This window comes from Pristiophorus japonicus, chromosome 1, assembly GCF_044704955.1.
Source record: "Pristiophorus japonicus isolate sPriJap1 chromosome 1, sPriJap1.hap1, whole genome shotgun sequence".
In the NCBI taxonomy this organism is placed as follows: Eukaryota; Metazoa; Chordata; class Chondrichthyes; family Pristiophoridae; genus Pristiophorus; species Pristiophorus japonicus.
The window spans coordinates 538,501,832-538,515,520 of NC_091977.1; the positions used below are offsets into that span (position 1 = coordinate 538,501,832).

Genomic DNA, 13,689 nt, shown 5'->3' on the forward strand with positions numbered 1-13,689 from the left:
GATTAACGCCTCATCCGAAAGACGGCCCCTCCGACAGTGCGGCGCTCCCTCAGCACACTGCCCCTCCGACAGTGCGGCGCTCCCTCAGCACTGCCCCTCCGACGGTGCGGCGCTCCCTCAGTACTGCCCCTCCGACTGTGCGGCGCTCCCTCAGTACTGCCCCTCCCACAGTGCGGCGCTCCCTCAGCACTGCCCCTCCGACAGTGCGGCGCTCCCTCAGTACTGCCCCTCCGACAGTGCGGCGCTCCCTCAGCACTGCCCCTCCGACAGTGCGGCGCTCCCTCAGTACTGCCCCTCCGACAGTGCGGCGCTCCCTCAGTACTGCTCCTCCGACAGTGCGGCGCTCCCTCAGCACTGCCCCTCCGACGGTGCGGTATTTCCTCAGCACTGCACTGGGAGTGTCAGTCTAGATTCTTGTGCTCAAGTTCCTGGAGTGGGACTTGAACCCAAGACCTTCTGACTCCGAGGAGAGGGTGCTGCCCACTGAGCCACGGCTACAACAGTGATTGAACAGGCCTGTCCACATTTGCATACGTGTTTAACCAAACTCTGGCAGGATGCGAAGCTTTCAGAGAGAAGGAGACCGAACAAAGGAATATTTGCATAGTTGTGGAATCATAATCGTCAAAATATCAAGTAGGTAAACGAGTACAGTAACTGATTTTTGTTACCACTGTTATCTTTGTCCTCTCAGGTACCAACAGATGCTTCATAGAAATTTGGTCTACCTGGCAACAATAGCAGATTCCAATCAGAATATGCAGTCACTCTTGCCGGCTGTAAGTATTCTTTTCAAATATAATTTAAGCTTTCCAACTTGCAGAAGTTGTGATGTGTAGGCAACGTTTATTCGGGATTTGGAACGCTCGAGCTGAAAAAGTGCTGGATGCTAATTCTAAAAATGAAGGGCTCAATTTTCCCCAAAGCATTGTTTTGACTTACTTGAAGAGTTGTGCACGATTTTTTTTGGGGCCCAAGTACGGCAAAAAAAAAAAATTCTAAGTTTGCCCGTTGGATTTCCTCATTTTTGCGTGGCCTAACCGCTTTAGTTTTGCGGGTGGGGCCTTGATCTGCGCCAAAAAGTTCGAACTGCCGTGGTAATCCGGGACACGATGTGAGCTGTGGCTGCAAAGTGAGTTGGAAAAAAAACACACAGCAGCAACTTCCCTCCAACCCTGCCCGAACGGTGCGTTCACATTGGACACACATTTTTCGCGCGCCCGCTCTCGCTCGCTCGCGCCCACCCGCGGGTGGCAGGTTACACCCCGTTTGGCTGGAAAAAAAAAACTGCCCTTTTTTTAAAAAAAACCCGTCACTAACTGAGTTACGCTGGTGCAAACTGATTGGGGAAACTGTGGTTTTTCAACTTGGGCCAAAAAGAGCAGCCTGCTCCAAAAAAAATGGTGCGCATCACGGGGGGAAAATTGAGCCCTAAGAGTTGGACAGGGACTGGAGGATGAGGAACTGACAGGGTTGCGGACAATAAGCGTGGATGCAGGACTAAAGCATGACTGTTCTTTCAAAGAGCCGGCACAGGCACGACAGGTTGAATGGCCTCCCACTCTGCTGCTAGTTTGAATGAATCTATTCTATTTCTGTGACAAAACCAGATCAGAAGATGGAGTCAGTAGCAGTTGTAATTGGGGGTTTACTATTTCTGTTTTCAAATGTGTATACTTCCACAACAATTTGTTTATTTTTTTTTTTTTTTTAAGTCCACCATTAGGACCGAGATGAGGAGAAATGTTTTCACTCAGAGGGTGGTGAACCTGAGGCAGCAAATTCCACAGATTTACAACCCTCTGAGAGAAGAAATTCCTCCTCATCTCAGTTTTAAATGGGCGGCCTCTTATTCTAAGATCATGCCCCCTAGTTCTAGTCTCCCCTATCAGTGGAAACATCCTCTCTGCATCCACCTTGTCGAGCCCCCTCATAATCTTATACGTTTTGATAAGATCACACCTCATTCTTCTGAATTCCAATGAGTAGAGGCCCAACCTACTCAACCTTTCCTCATAAGTCAACTCCCTCATCTCCAGAATTAACCCAGTGAACCTTCTCTGAACTGCCTCCAAAGCAAGTACATCCTTTTGTAAATATGGAAACCAAAACTGCACGTAGTATTCCAGGTGTGGTCTCACCAATACCCTGTATAACTGCAGCAAGACTTCCCTGCTTTTATACTCCATCCCCTTTGCAATACAGGCCAAGATACCATTGGCCTTCCTGATCACTTGCTGTACCTGCATACTAACCTTTTGTGTTTCATGCACAAGTACCCCCAGGTCCCGCTGTACTGCGGCACTTTGCAATCTTTCTCCATTTAAATAAAATGAACTTGTATACCATTTGCCTTCTGAACTACTTGCTGCAGTTGCATGTTTGCTTTCCATGAGGACTGTGACGGCCTGCACACTCGATGGTGAAAGAAGAGGCCAAATGGGGTTTCCGATTAACCTTGCTTTTCTTTGTCTTGCTTTAGCCTCCCACGCAGACGATGCCGATGGGACCAGGGGGCATGAGCCAGAGCAGCATGAACCAGCTCCCCCATGCGCACGCCATGGCCGCGGACAGTATGGTCGGAGGTGGCCCCCCTGCCTCGCACATGCAGACCCAGATGAATGGGCAGATGCCCGGTGAGTTCCTCATCATGCGCGATTGGGCGTCCGTGTCACCAAGCATCCGCGTGAACTCGAAGGGGCAAGCCTGAGGGGAAAGTCTTCGTAGAATCACAGACGTTTACAGCGCGGAAGGAGGCCATTTCGGCCCATCGTGTCCGCGCCGGCCGACCAAGAGCTACCCAGCCTAATCCCACTTTCCAGCTCTCGGTCCGTAGCCCTGTAGGTTACGGCACTTCAGGTGCACATCCTTTTAAATGGGGTGAGGGTTTCTGCCTCTACCGCCCTTTCAGGCCGTGAGTTCCAGACCCCCACGACCCTCTGGGTGAAGACATTTCCCCTCAAATCCCCTCTAAACCTCCTACCAATTACCTCCCTCAGCCGGGACTCCCTTATCCAGCACCACCCCTCGTCCGGCATGATTCTGTGGCCGGGGGCGCATGCGCAGAACGCAGCGGACCCCCCCCACTTCTCTGACCTTGGGCTGCCTCCCTCCCTCACCCCCCCCCCCCCGGTTTTATCTGGCAAAATCCCTTCTTCGGCCACAGGCCAGGTCCCGAGGATGCCGTATCAGAGATGTTCAACCTATACTTTAAATTTATGCCCCCTGGTTGTTGACCCCTCTGTCAAGAGAAATAGGGCCTTTCTATCCACTATATCTAGGTACCCCCCCCCCCCCCATAATTTTATACACTTTACTGAGGTCACCCCTCAGCCTCCTCTGTTCCAAGGAAAACAGCCCCAGCCGATCCAATCTGTCCTCATAGCTTAGATTTTCCACACCCAGCAACATCCTCATAAATCTCCTCTGTACCCTCTCCAGTGCAATCACATCCTTCCTGTAATGCGGTGACCAGAACTGCACGCAGTACTCCAGCTGTGGCCTAACCAGTGTTTTTACAGTTCAAGCATAACCTCCCTGCTCTTGTATTCTCTGCCTCGACTAATAAAGGCAAGTATTCCGTATGCCTTCTCAACCACCTTATCCACCTGGCCTGCTACCTTCAGGGATCTGTGGACAAGCACTCCCAGGTCCCTTTGTTCCTCTACACTTCTCAATGGTGTATTCCCTTGCCTTGTTAGCCCTCCCCAAATGCATTACCTCTCACTTCTCTGGATTAAACTCCAATTGCCACTGTTCTGCCCACCTGACCAGTACATTGATATCTTCCTGCAGTCCGCAGCTTTCTTCTTCATTATCAACCACACAGCCGATTTTCGTATCATCCTCACACTTCTTAATAATACCACATACATTCAAGTCCAGATCATTGATGTTTTGCGTCCGAGGGTTCCAGAACCTTCTGGCCTGGAATTGGTGGTGTTTCCGCTCTGGTCAGCATTTGTGCAAGAAACATGCTAAACCGAGCTAGCTGACCCAATTTTGGATGAGATGAAAGTTTTGTACTCCTTTCTGGTCAGGTTGTATTGGAAATTCCTCGCTAAAATCCTTCCGTGTCCAGAGTTTATTTAAAAAATAATAATCCCTACCTGAGGGTTTGTGGAGGGACTGGAGCAGCTGGGATTGTTTTCCTTTTGTCGAGAGAATGTCACGGCGAAATTTAATAGAGTTCAAAATCATAATCAAGACTTGGAATTGTTTCTGCCTGTGGCGGAGATTAACTCTTACAGAAGGGTGGTGCTGCAGGGAATTTAAGAGCCAGAGTCCTGGACTAGTTTGATCGCCGAGGTGGGTCAGAGAGGAATTTCCCAGATTTTTTTTTTCCCCCAAATTGGTCTGGGTTTTTTCATTTTTTGCCTCTCCCAGGAGATCACATGGTTTTGGGTGGGGCAGAGTGTATATGTTGTGATCCACAAGGGATTGTGTAGGACTGGCTCGATTTGCCAGGTGGTCTTTACCTGTCCGTCATTGTTCGTATGTTTGTATGAAGGGTTTTGATCGAGTATGTAAGGCGAGACAGTTTCCACCAGCAGGAGGCCATTCAGAGAAGGTTCACTCGGTTGATTCTGGAGATGAGGGGGTTGACTTGTGAGGAAAGGTTGGGCCTCTACACATTGGAACTCAGAAGAATGAGAGGTGATCTTATCGAAACGTAGAAGATTATGAGGGGGCTCGACAAGGTGGATGCAGAGAGGATGTTTCCACTGATGGGGTAGACTAGAACTAGGGGGCATAATCTTAGAATAAGGGGCCGCCAATTTAAAACTGAGCTGAGAAGGAATTTCTTCTGAGGGATGTAAGTCTGTGGAATTCGCTGCCCCAGAGGGCTGTGGAAGCCGGGACATTGCATATATTTCAGGTGGAGATAGACAGATTATTAACCGATAAGGGAGTAAAGGGTTATGGGGAGCGGGCAGGAAAGTCCATGATCGGATCAGCCATGATCGTATTAAATGACGGAGCAGGCTCGAGGGGCCATATGGCCTACTCCTGCTCCTATTTCTTATGTTCTTATTATGAGGGTCAGTAACCAGAGGACACAGATTTAAGATAATTGGTAAAAGAATCCGAAGGGAGAGGATAATTTATTTTACGCAGCGAGTTTTTTGTGATCTGGAACGCGCTGCCTGAAAGGGCGGTGGGAGCAGATTCAATCATAACTTTCAAAAGGCAATTGGATAAATACTTGAAAAGGAACAAAACTACAGGGCTGTGGGGAAAGAGCGGGGGGAGTGAGACTAATTGGATCGCTCTTTCACAGAGCCGGCACAGGAACGATGGGCTGAATGGTCGCCTCCTGTGCTGTAACTGCGTTATCTTTCTCCCCATCTCTCCTAAAGGCACTGCTTTGTGTTGACACAGGTGCTCCGTCACCCAGATAGCCGGTTTTCATGTGTCAAATGGGCAATGGTGCAGGGAACATCAGAGCTGAGCCCAATCTCGATCTCCGTGTGAACACATATATTCCCAAAGTGTCAGTCAGTGGGCAGCACGCTCGCCTCCGAGTCAGAAGGTTGTGGGTTCAAGTCCCACCCCAGAGATTTGAGCATAAAAAATCTAGGCTGATTCTCCCAGTGCAGTGCTGAGGGAGTGCCACACTGTCGGAGGAGATGTTAAACCGAGGCCCTGTCTGCCCCCTTCAACTGGACGTGGAAGATCCCGTGGCCACTATTTCGAAGAAGAGCAGGGGAGTTATCCCCTTGTGTCCTGGGGCCAATATTTATCCCTCAATCAACATCACTAAAACAGATTATCTGGTCATTATCACATTGCTGTGTGTGGGAGCTTGCTGTGCGCAAATTAGCTGCTGCGTTTCCCACATTGCAACAGTGACTACACTCCAAAAAGTACTTCATTGGCTGTGAAGCCCTTTGTGACGTCCGGTGGTCGTGAAAGGTGCTATCGAAAGGCAATTATTTTCTTTCAACAACAAAAACTTGTATTTATATAGCGCCTTTAACGTAGTGAAACGTCGCAAGGTACTTCACAGGTGTATTATGAGATAAAATGTTTGACATAGAGCCGCATAAGTAGTAATTAATGCAGATTGGTCAAAGAGATATGTTTTAAGGAGCGTCTTGAAGGAGGAGAGAGGTGTGGAGAGATTTAGGGAGGACGTTCCAGAGCTTGGGGCCTCGGTAACGGAAGGCACGGCCACCAGTGGTTGTGATTATAGTCAGGGTTACTCAAGAGGGCAGAATTCGAGGAGTGTAGACATCTTGGTGGGTGGCACTTCACTGGAGCATGAACACACACAATTTGACGGAGAGTCACATAAGGAGATATTGGGATACGGCTTGGTCATAGAGGTTGGTCTTAAGGAGCATCTTAAAGGAGGAGAGGGAGGTGGAGAGGTTCAGGGAGGGAATTCCAGAGCTCGGGGCCCAGGCAGCTGAAGGCACGGCCGCCAATGGTGGAGCGATGATAATCGGGTGATGCGCAAGAGGCCGGAATTGGAGGTGCGCAATGATTATGTTTGCTGCTGATACAAAGATGGATGGGAAATCAAATTGTGAGGAGGACACAAAAAACCTGCAAAGGGATATAAACAGGCTAAGTGAGTGGGCAAAAATTTGGCAGATGGAGTATAATGTGGGAAAATGTGAGGTTATCCACTTTGGCAGAAATAATAGAAAAGCAAATTATAATTTAAATGGAAAAAAATTGCTAAGTGCCGCAGTACAGCGGGACCTGGGGGTTCTTGTGCATGAAACACAAAAAGTTAGTATGCAGATACAGCAAGTGATCAGGAATGCAAATGCAATGTTGGCCTTTATTGCAAGGAGGATAGAGTATAAAAGCAAGGAAGTCCTGCTATAACTGTTAAGTATGGAAGAACTCTTCAAGACTGAGTACTGAGAGCTAAAACTGATGTGACCTTAGTCTCTTTAATACAACTCCAGAGTGCCTAAGAAGCATGGCAGACGACCTTTTATACTCCATTGCACGAGGTGTGCAGGTGACCCTTGGGCCTCCAACAGTTGCGCCCTCTGGTGGCAAATCTTACACAGTTACAATGTTTACATACACAACAACAACTGTGCAGAGTATTGGTGAGGCCCCACCGAGAGTACCATGCTGCCCCTGGGCCCTCGGCTCTTCTGGGCCCCGTACCCTCATTTGCCGCTGCTCCGCCCCCATCTCTCGCCGCTGCTCCGCCCCCATCTCTCGCCGCTGCTCCGCCCCCATCTCTCGCCGCTGCTCCGCCCCCCATCTCTCGCCGCTGCTCCGCCCCCATCTCTCGCCGCTGCTCCGCTGTACCTGGGCCCCGCCGATGTTCCTGCCCACGCTCCAAACGGCGACCTGGGTTTTGATGACATCATACAGTCGCCCACTTCGAAACCGTCGCACACCTGGAGCAGATCGGGAGGATAAAAAAGCTGCAGCACGGGCCCTGGAACATTGTGGCCCACCCCGACCTGCGAGAGGACACCACCGCAGGTCGGGAAGATAAAAAGATTATGCATATCTAACGTAGAGAATTCCAGAGCTTGGGGCCCAGGCAGCTGAAGGTGTGGCCGCCAATGGTGGAGTGATAAAATCGGGGATGCTCAAGAAGTCAGAATTTGAGGAGCGCAGATATCTCGCGGGGGAGGGGGTGTTGTGAGGCTGGAGGAGATTAGAGATAGGGAAGGGGCGAGGCCATGGAGGGATTTGAAAATCAGGATGAGAATTTTAAAATCGAGGCATTGCAGCTCATGTCGGTCAACGACCACAGGGGTTGATGGGTGAGCAGGACTTGGTGCGAGTTAGGACACGGGCTGCCGAGTTTTGGATCACCTCGAGTTTACGCAGAGCAGAATGTGGGAGGCCAGCCAGGAGTGCGTTGGAATAGTCAAGTCTAGAGGTAACAAAGGCGTGGATCAGGGTTTCAGCAGCGGATGAGCTGAGGCAGGGGCGCAGGCGATATTATGGAGATGGAATCGGCGGTTTTAGTTATGGCAGGGATATGTGGCGAAAACTCAAATACGACACCAAGGTTGCGAACAGTCTGGTTCAGCCTGAGACAGAAGTTGGGGGAGAGGGATGGAGTCAGTGGCTGGGGAACGGAGTTTGTGGCGGGGACTGAAAACAATGGCTTCGGGCTTCCGAATAGTTAATTGGGAGAACATTTCTGCTCATCCAATGTTGCAAACTTCAAACACACCTGTTCAGCATGATCTCCATTCTGAATAGCGCTTCAACCTGTAACTCTATGCAACTCCGACAGTAAAACGTGAGAGATAGTCGAACTATCCCAGCATGGAGGCCCTGACTTGCGAGGGAACATCAGCGGCAGGTCAGGGCCATAAAAGTAGCGGTGAGCGGCGGCCATGGGCAGCGTGGCGGTGTACCACGGCAAGGTACAGCGCGAGCTGGTGCAGGAGGGCGACGGCAGAGAAGAGTGACGTCATCAAGGTCCAGGTCGGTGATTGGAGCGTGGGCAGGTACAGCAGGAGCGGCGAGGTCGGGGCGAAGGAGCGGCGAGAGATTGTAGAGGGTCGTGATCGGGGCCCAGGAGAGGCGAGGGCCCAGGGGCAGCACGGGCTCAGCCCACACTGTGCGATATGTGTGCGCACTAGGTCCGTGCAGCAGAGCTGGTCTCCAGTCGTCTTGGTTAACCCTTGCCACTGGACCAAGACCTCGCTCTGTCAAGCCCGTGTGGTGGCTGGTGTGCAACGGTCACCCCACGTTAAAAAAATCCACTCACAGGCATCTCCCACCCTTCAACATGGAGTTCGGGATCTGGAATATTAGGTCCTTCATTGAAACACCTGTGATCTCATCCTATTTTGGCGTGGAAGCAAGTCATCCTCGATACGAGGGACCGCCTATGATGATGACGATAATAATGATGATCCCCGAGTACAAACACGTCGGGGGGGGAAATTGCCATCGGAAGCTTCCTTCGGACAAACTCCTCCGAAGGACATTCTTGCTATTGAGGGAGTGCAACGAAGGTTCACCAGACTGATTCCCGGGATGGCGGGACTGACATATCAAGAAAGACTGGATCAACGGGGCTTGTATTCACTGGAGTTCAGAAGAATGAGAGGGAATCTCATAGGAACGTTTAAAATTGTGATGGGTTTAGACAGGTTAGATGCAGGAAGAATGTTCCCAATGTTGGGGAAGTCCAGAATCAGGGGTCACAGTCTAAGGATAAGGGGTAAGCCATTTAGGACCGGGATGAGGAGAAACTTCTTCACCCAGAGAGTGGTGAACCTGTGGAATTCTCTACCACAGAAAGTTGTTGAGGCCAATTCACTAAATATATTCAAAAAGGAGTTAGATGAGGTCCTTACTACTCGGGGGATCAAGGGGTATGGTGAGAAAGCAGGAATGGGGTACTGAAGTTGAATGTTCAGCCATGAACTCATTGAATGACGGTGCAGGCTAGAAGGGCCGAATGGCCTACTCCTGCACCTATTTTCTATGTTTCTATGTTTCTATGATCCCAAATTTTTTTAATGAAAATACCTGGTGGTCCCGGTGGGTGCCTTCGATTCTAGCCGGAGGCCTTCATTCGATGAGCAGCGTACTGCGAGTTGATCTCTCTGTACGGCGGATGCATACGCTGGAGTCATGTGGGCCTGGGCCACCAATCACTGTCTAGTATTCTCATTGATAATAATGGGAGCTCTGTTTGTGCGAGATCCCATTACTATCAATGAGGAAAAAAAACCTAAAAATAAGAACCACTCCAAAAAATTTTTTAAAAAACACCTCGCATAATTAAAATTAATTGTAATTAAAGGTTTTAGAAAAAAATATGTTTTGGGGAATGTGTTTTAATAGTTTAAAAATAAATTGATCTTAATGGACAGGGTTTTTAATATAAAAATGAATGATTAAATGTAATTTTTGTGTGTTTTTAAAACTCTTACGCAGGTAAAAGTAAGCTACTCACCTGCTTTCACCAGGTGTAAGGGTTTGAAGGACATTTGCTGGGCATGAGTTGGGCAAATGGCCCAATCTCTTCCCCCGGGGATTCGGAGGATCTGTCTGGAGAAATCTTGACCCATAAGAAATAGGAGCAGGAATAGGCCATACGGCCCCTCAAGCCTGCTCCGCCATTTAATACGATCATGGCTGATCCGATCATGGACTCGGGTCCACTTCCCTGCCCGCTCCCCATAACCCCTTATCGTTTAAGAAACTGTCTATCTCTGTCTTAAATTTATTCAATGTCCCAACTTCCACAACTCTCTGAGACAGTGAATTCCACAGGTTTACAACCCTCAGAGAAGAAACTTCTCCTCATCTCAGTTTTAAATGGGCGGCCCCTTATTCTAAGACTATGCCCCCTAGCTCGAGTCTCCCCTATCAGTGGAAACATCCTCTCTGCATCCACCTTGTCAAGCCCCCTCATAATCTTACACGTTTCGATAAGATCACCTCTCATCCTTCTGAATTCCAATGAGTAAAGGCCCAACCTACTCAACCTTTCCTCATAAGTCAATCCCCTCATCTCCGGAATGAACCTAGTGAACCTTCTCTGAACTGCCTCCAAAGCAAGTATATCCTTTCGTAAATATGGAAACCAAAACTGCACGCAGTATTCCAGGTGTGGCCTCACCAATGCCCTGTATAACTGTAGCAAGACTTCCCTGCTTTTATACTCCATCCCCTTTGCAATAAAGGCCAAGATTCCATTGATCACTTGCTGTACCTGCATACTATCCTTTTGTGTTTCATACACCAGGAGCCCCCAGGTCCCGCTGTACTGCAATACTTTGCAATCTTTATCCATTTAAATAATAACTTGCTCTGCCAAAGTGCATGACCTCACACTTTCCAACATTATACTCCATCTGCCAAATTTTTGGCCACTCACTTAGCCTGTCTATGTCCTTCTGCAGATTTTTTGTGTCCTCCTCACACATTGCTTTTCCTCCCATCTTTGTATCGTCAGCAAACTTGGCTACGTTACACTCAGTCCTTACTTCCAAGTCGTTAATATAGATTGCAATGGAATCATGGCCTTTATTGCAAAGGGGATGGAGTATAAAAGCAGGGAAGTCTTGCTACAGTTATACAAGGTATTGGTGAGGCCACACCTGGAATACTGCGTGCAGTTTTGGTTTCCATATTTACGAAAGGATATACTTGCTTTGGAGGCAGTTCAGAGAAGGTTCACTCGGTTGATTCCAGGGATGAGGGGATTGACTTGAGGAAAAGTTGAGTCGGTTGGGCCTCTACTCATTGGAATTCAGAAGAATGAGAGGTGATCTTATCGAAACATGTAAGATTATGAGGGTGCTTGACAAGGTGGATGCAGAGAGGATGTTTCCACTGATGGGGGAGACTAGAACTAGGGGGCATGATCTTAGAATAAGGGGCCGCCCATTTAAAACTGAGATGAGGAGAAATTTCTTCTCTCAGAGGGTTGTAAATCTGTGGAATTCGCTGCCTCAGAGAGCTGTGGAAGCTGGGACATTGAATATATTTAAGACAGAGATAGACAGTTTCTTAACCGATAAGGGAATAAGGGGCGGGCAGGGAAGTGGAGCTGAGTCCATGATCAGATCAGCCATGACCGTATTAAATGGCGGAGCAGGCTCAAAGGGGCCGTATGGCCTACTCCTGCTCCTATTTCTTAATGTTCTTATTATGTATTCCGTACGCACCCAGCGAGACCGGAAATTTGAAGAAGGGATAAATGTAGTAGTACTCGGTTTCTGTAACAGCTGCTTTTGTTTTTTCCGAATCTGCCAGGCCCAAACCACATACCGCAAGGACCCGGCCAGCCCAGTATGGCCAACGCCTCGGTCAACATGCCGACGAGCAGCCACGGTTCGATGGGAGGCTACAACCATTCGGTGCCATCCTCGCAGGGCATGGCCGTGCAGAACCAAATGAACATGAACCAAGGGCAGTCGATGGGTAACTATGGCCCCCGAGCAAACATGAACATGCAGCCCAGCCAAGGTACCTCGGACCTCTTGTTATAACTAACTGAACTGGGCCTGTATTCACTAGAGTTTAGAAGAATGAGGGGGGTTCTCATTGAAACGTATAAAATTCTGACGGGGTTGGACAGACTGGATGCGGGGAGGATGTTTCCCCCGGGCTGGGAAGTCTAGAACAAGGGGTCACAGTCTCAGGATACGGGGTAGGAAATTTGGGACCGAGATGAGGAGAAATGTTTTCACTGAGGGTGGTGACCCTGTGGAATTCTCGACCACAGAAGGCTGTGGGGGCCAAGTCACTGAATATATTTAAGAGGGAGATAGATTTCTGGGAGAAAGCGGGAATATGGTGTTGAGATAGAGGATCAGCCATGATCATATTGAATGGCGGTGCAGGCTCGAAGGGCCGAATGGCCTACTCCTGCTCCTATTTTCTATGTTTCTGTGAAATGCCACGTCGTGAACCACAACAACCGCTTGCATTTATAAAGCGATGCTTCGCGGGACAAAATTTGACGCCGAACCACATGACAGACAACAAGGCGAGGGAAAATACACAATAAGTGGGAGGATACTGGGAGGAACAGAGGGACCTGGGAGTGCAGGTCCACAGATCCCTGAAGGTAGCAGGCCAGGTGGATAAGGCGGTTAAGAAGGCATACGGAATGCTTGCCTTTATTGGCTGAGGCATAGAATACAAGAGCCAAGGGGGTTATGCTTGAACTGTATAAAACACTGGTAAGGCCACAGCTGGAGTACTGCGTGCAGTTCTGGTCACCGCATTACAGGAAAGATGCGATCGCACTAGAGAGGGTACAGAGGAGATTTACGAGGATGTTGCCTGCACAAGAGAATTTTAGCTATGAGGACAGATTGGATAGGCTGCGGTTGTTTTCCTGGTAACAGAGAAGGCTGAGGGGAGATCTTATTGAGGTGTATCAAATTATGAGGGGTCTCGATAGGGTAGATAGGAAGGACTTATTTCCCTTAGCAGAGGGGTCAATAACCAGGGGGCATAGATTTAAAGTAGTTGGTGGAAGGTTTAGAGGGGAGATGAGGAAACAGTTCTTCACCCAGAGGGTGGTGGGGGTCTGGAACTCACGGCCTGAAAGGGTGGTAGAGGCAGAAACCCTCACCACATTAAAAAAAAACACTTGGATGTGCACCTGAAGAGTCGTAACCTGCAGGGCTACGGACCGAGAGCTGGAAAGTGGGATTAGGCTGGGTAGCTCTTGGTCGACCGACAATGACACGATGGGCCGAATGGCCTCCTTCTGTGCTGTAATTTTCAATGATTCTATGAGATATTAGGGCAGACTTAGCCAAAGAGGTAGGTTTTAATGAGCGTCTTAAAGGAGGAGAGAGAAGCGGGGAGGTTTAGAGAGGTAATTTCAGAGCTTAGGGCCCAGGCAGCTGAAGGCACGGCCACCACTGGTGGAGCGATGGAAATCGGGAATGCTCAAGAGGGCAGAGTTGGAGGTGAGCAGAGATCCTGGAGGACTGTTTGGCTGACGGAGGTTACAGAGAGAGAGAGATAAGGGAGGGGAGGGGAGGGATGGGGGGCGCGGGTTCAAGGCCTTGGTGGGATTTGAAAATGAGGATGTGTGTTTTTAAAATCGTGGCATTGCCCGACCAATGTAGATCAGCAAGCAGAGCAGTTGCTGGTTAAAGCTGGGCAGCATGCGCGCATGAGAGTTCGAAGGTTATGGGTTCAATCCCCACGCCAGAGACTTAAGCACAAACTCTAAGCTGGCACTCCCAGCGCAGTGCTGAGGGA

General features: G+C 49.3%; 1 protein-coding gene across 5 annotated transcripts in view; it reads left to right on the plus strand.

Moving 5' to 3' along the window:
* ss18 (SS18 subunit of BAF chromatin remodeling complex) overlaps positions 1–13,689 on the plus strand; it is a 144,332-nt gene that overhangs the window by 52,093 nt on the left and 78,550 nt on the right. For all 5 annotated transcript variants that reach the window (XM_070877042.1, XM_070877044.1, XM_070877045.1 and 2 more), the window contains exons 3-5: positions 695–779; positions 2,483–2,636; positions 11,719–11,931. In XM_070877042.1, the coding sequence (XP_070733143.1) occupies positions 695–779; positions 2,483–2,636; positions 11,719–11,931 (452 nt within the window). The remainder of the gene's footprint in view (positions 1–694; positions 780–2,482; positions 2,637–11,718; positions 11,932–13,689) is intronic.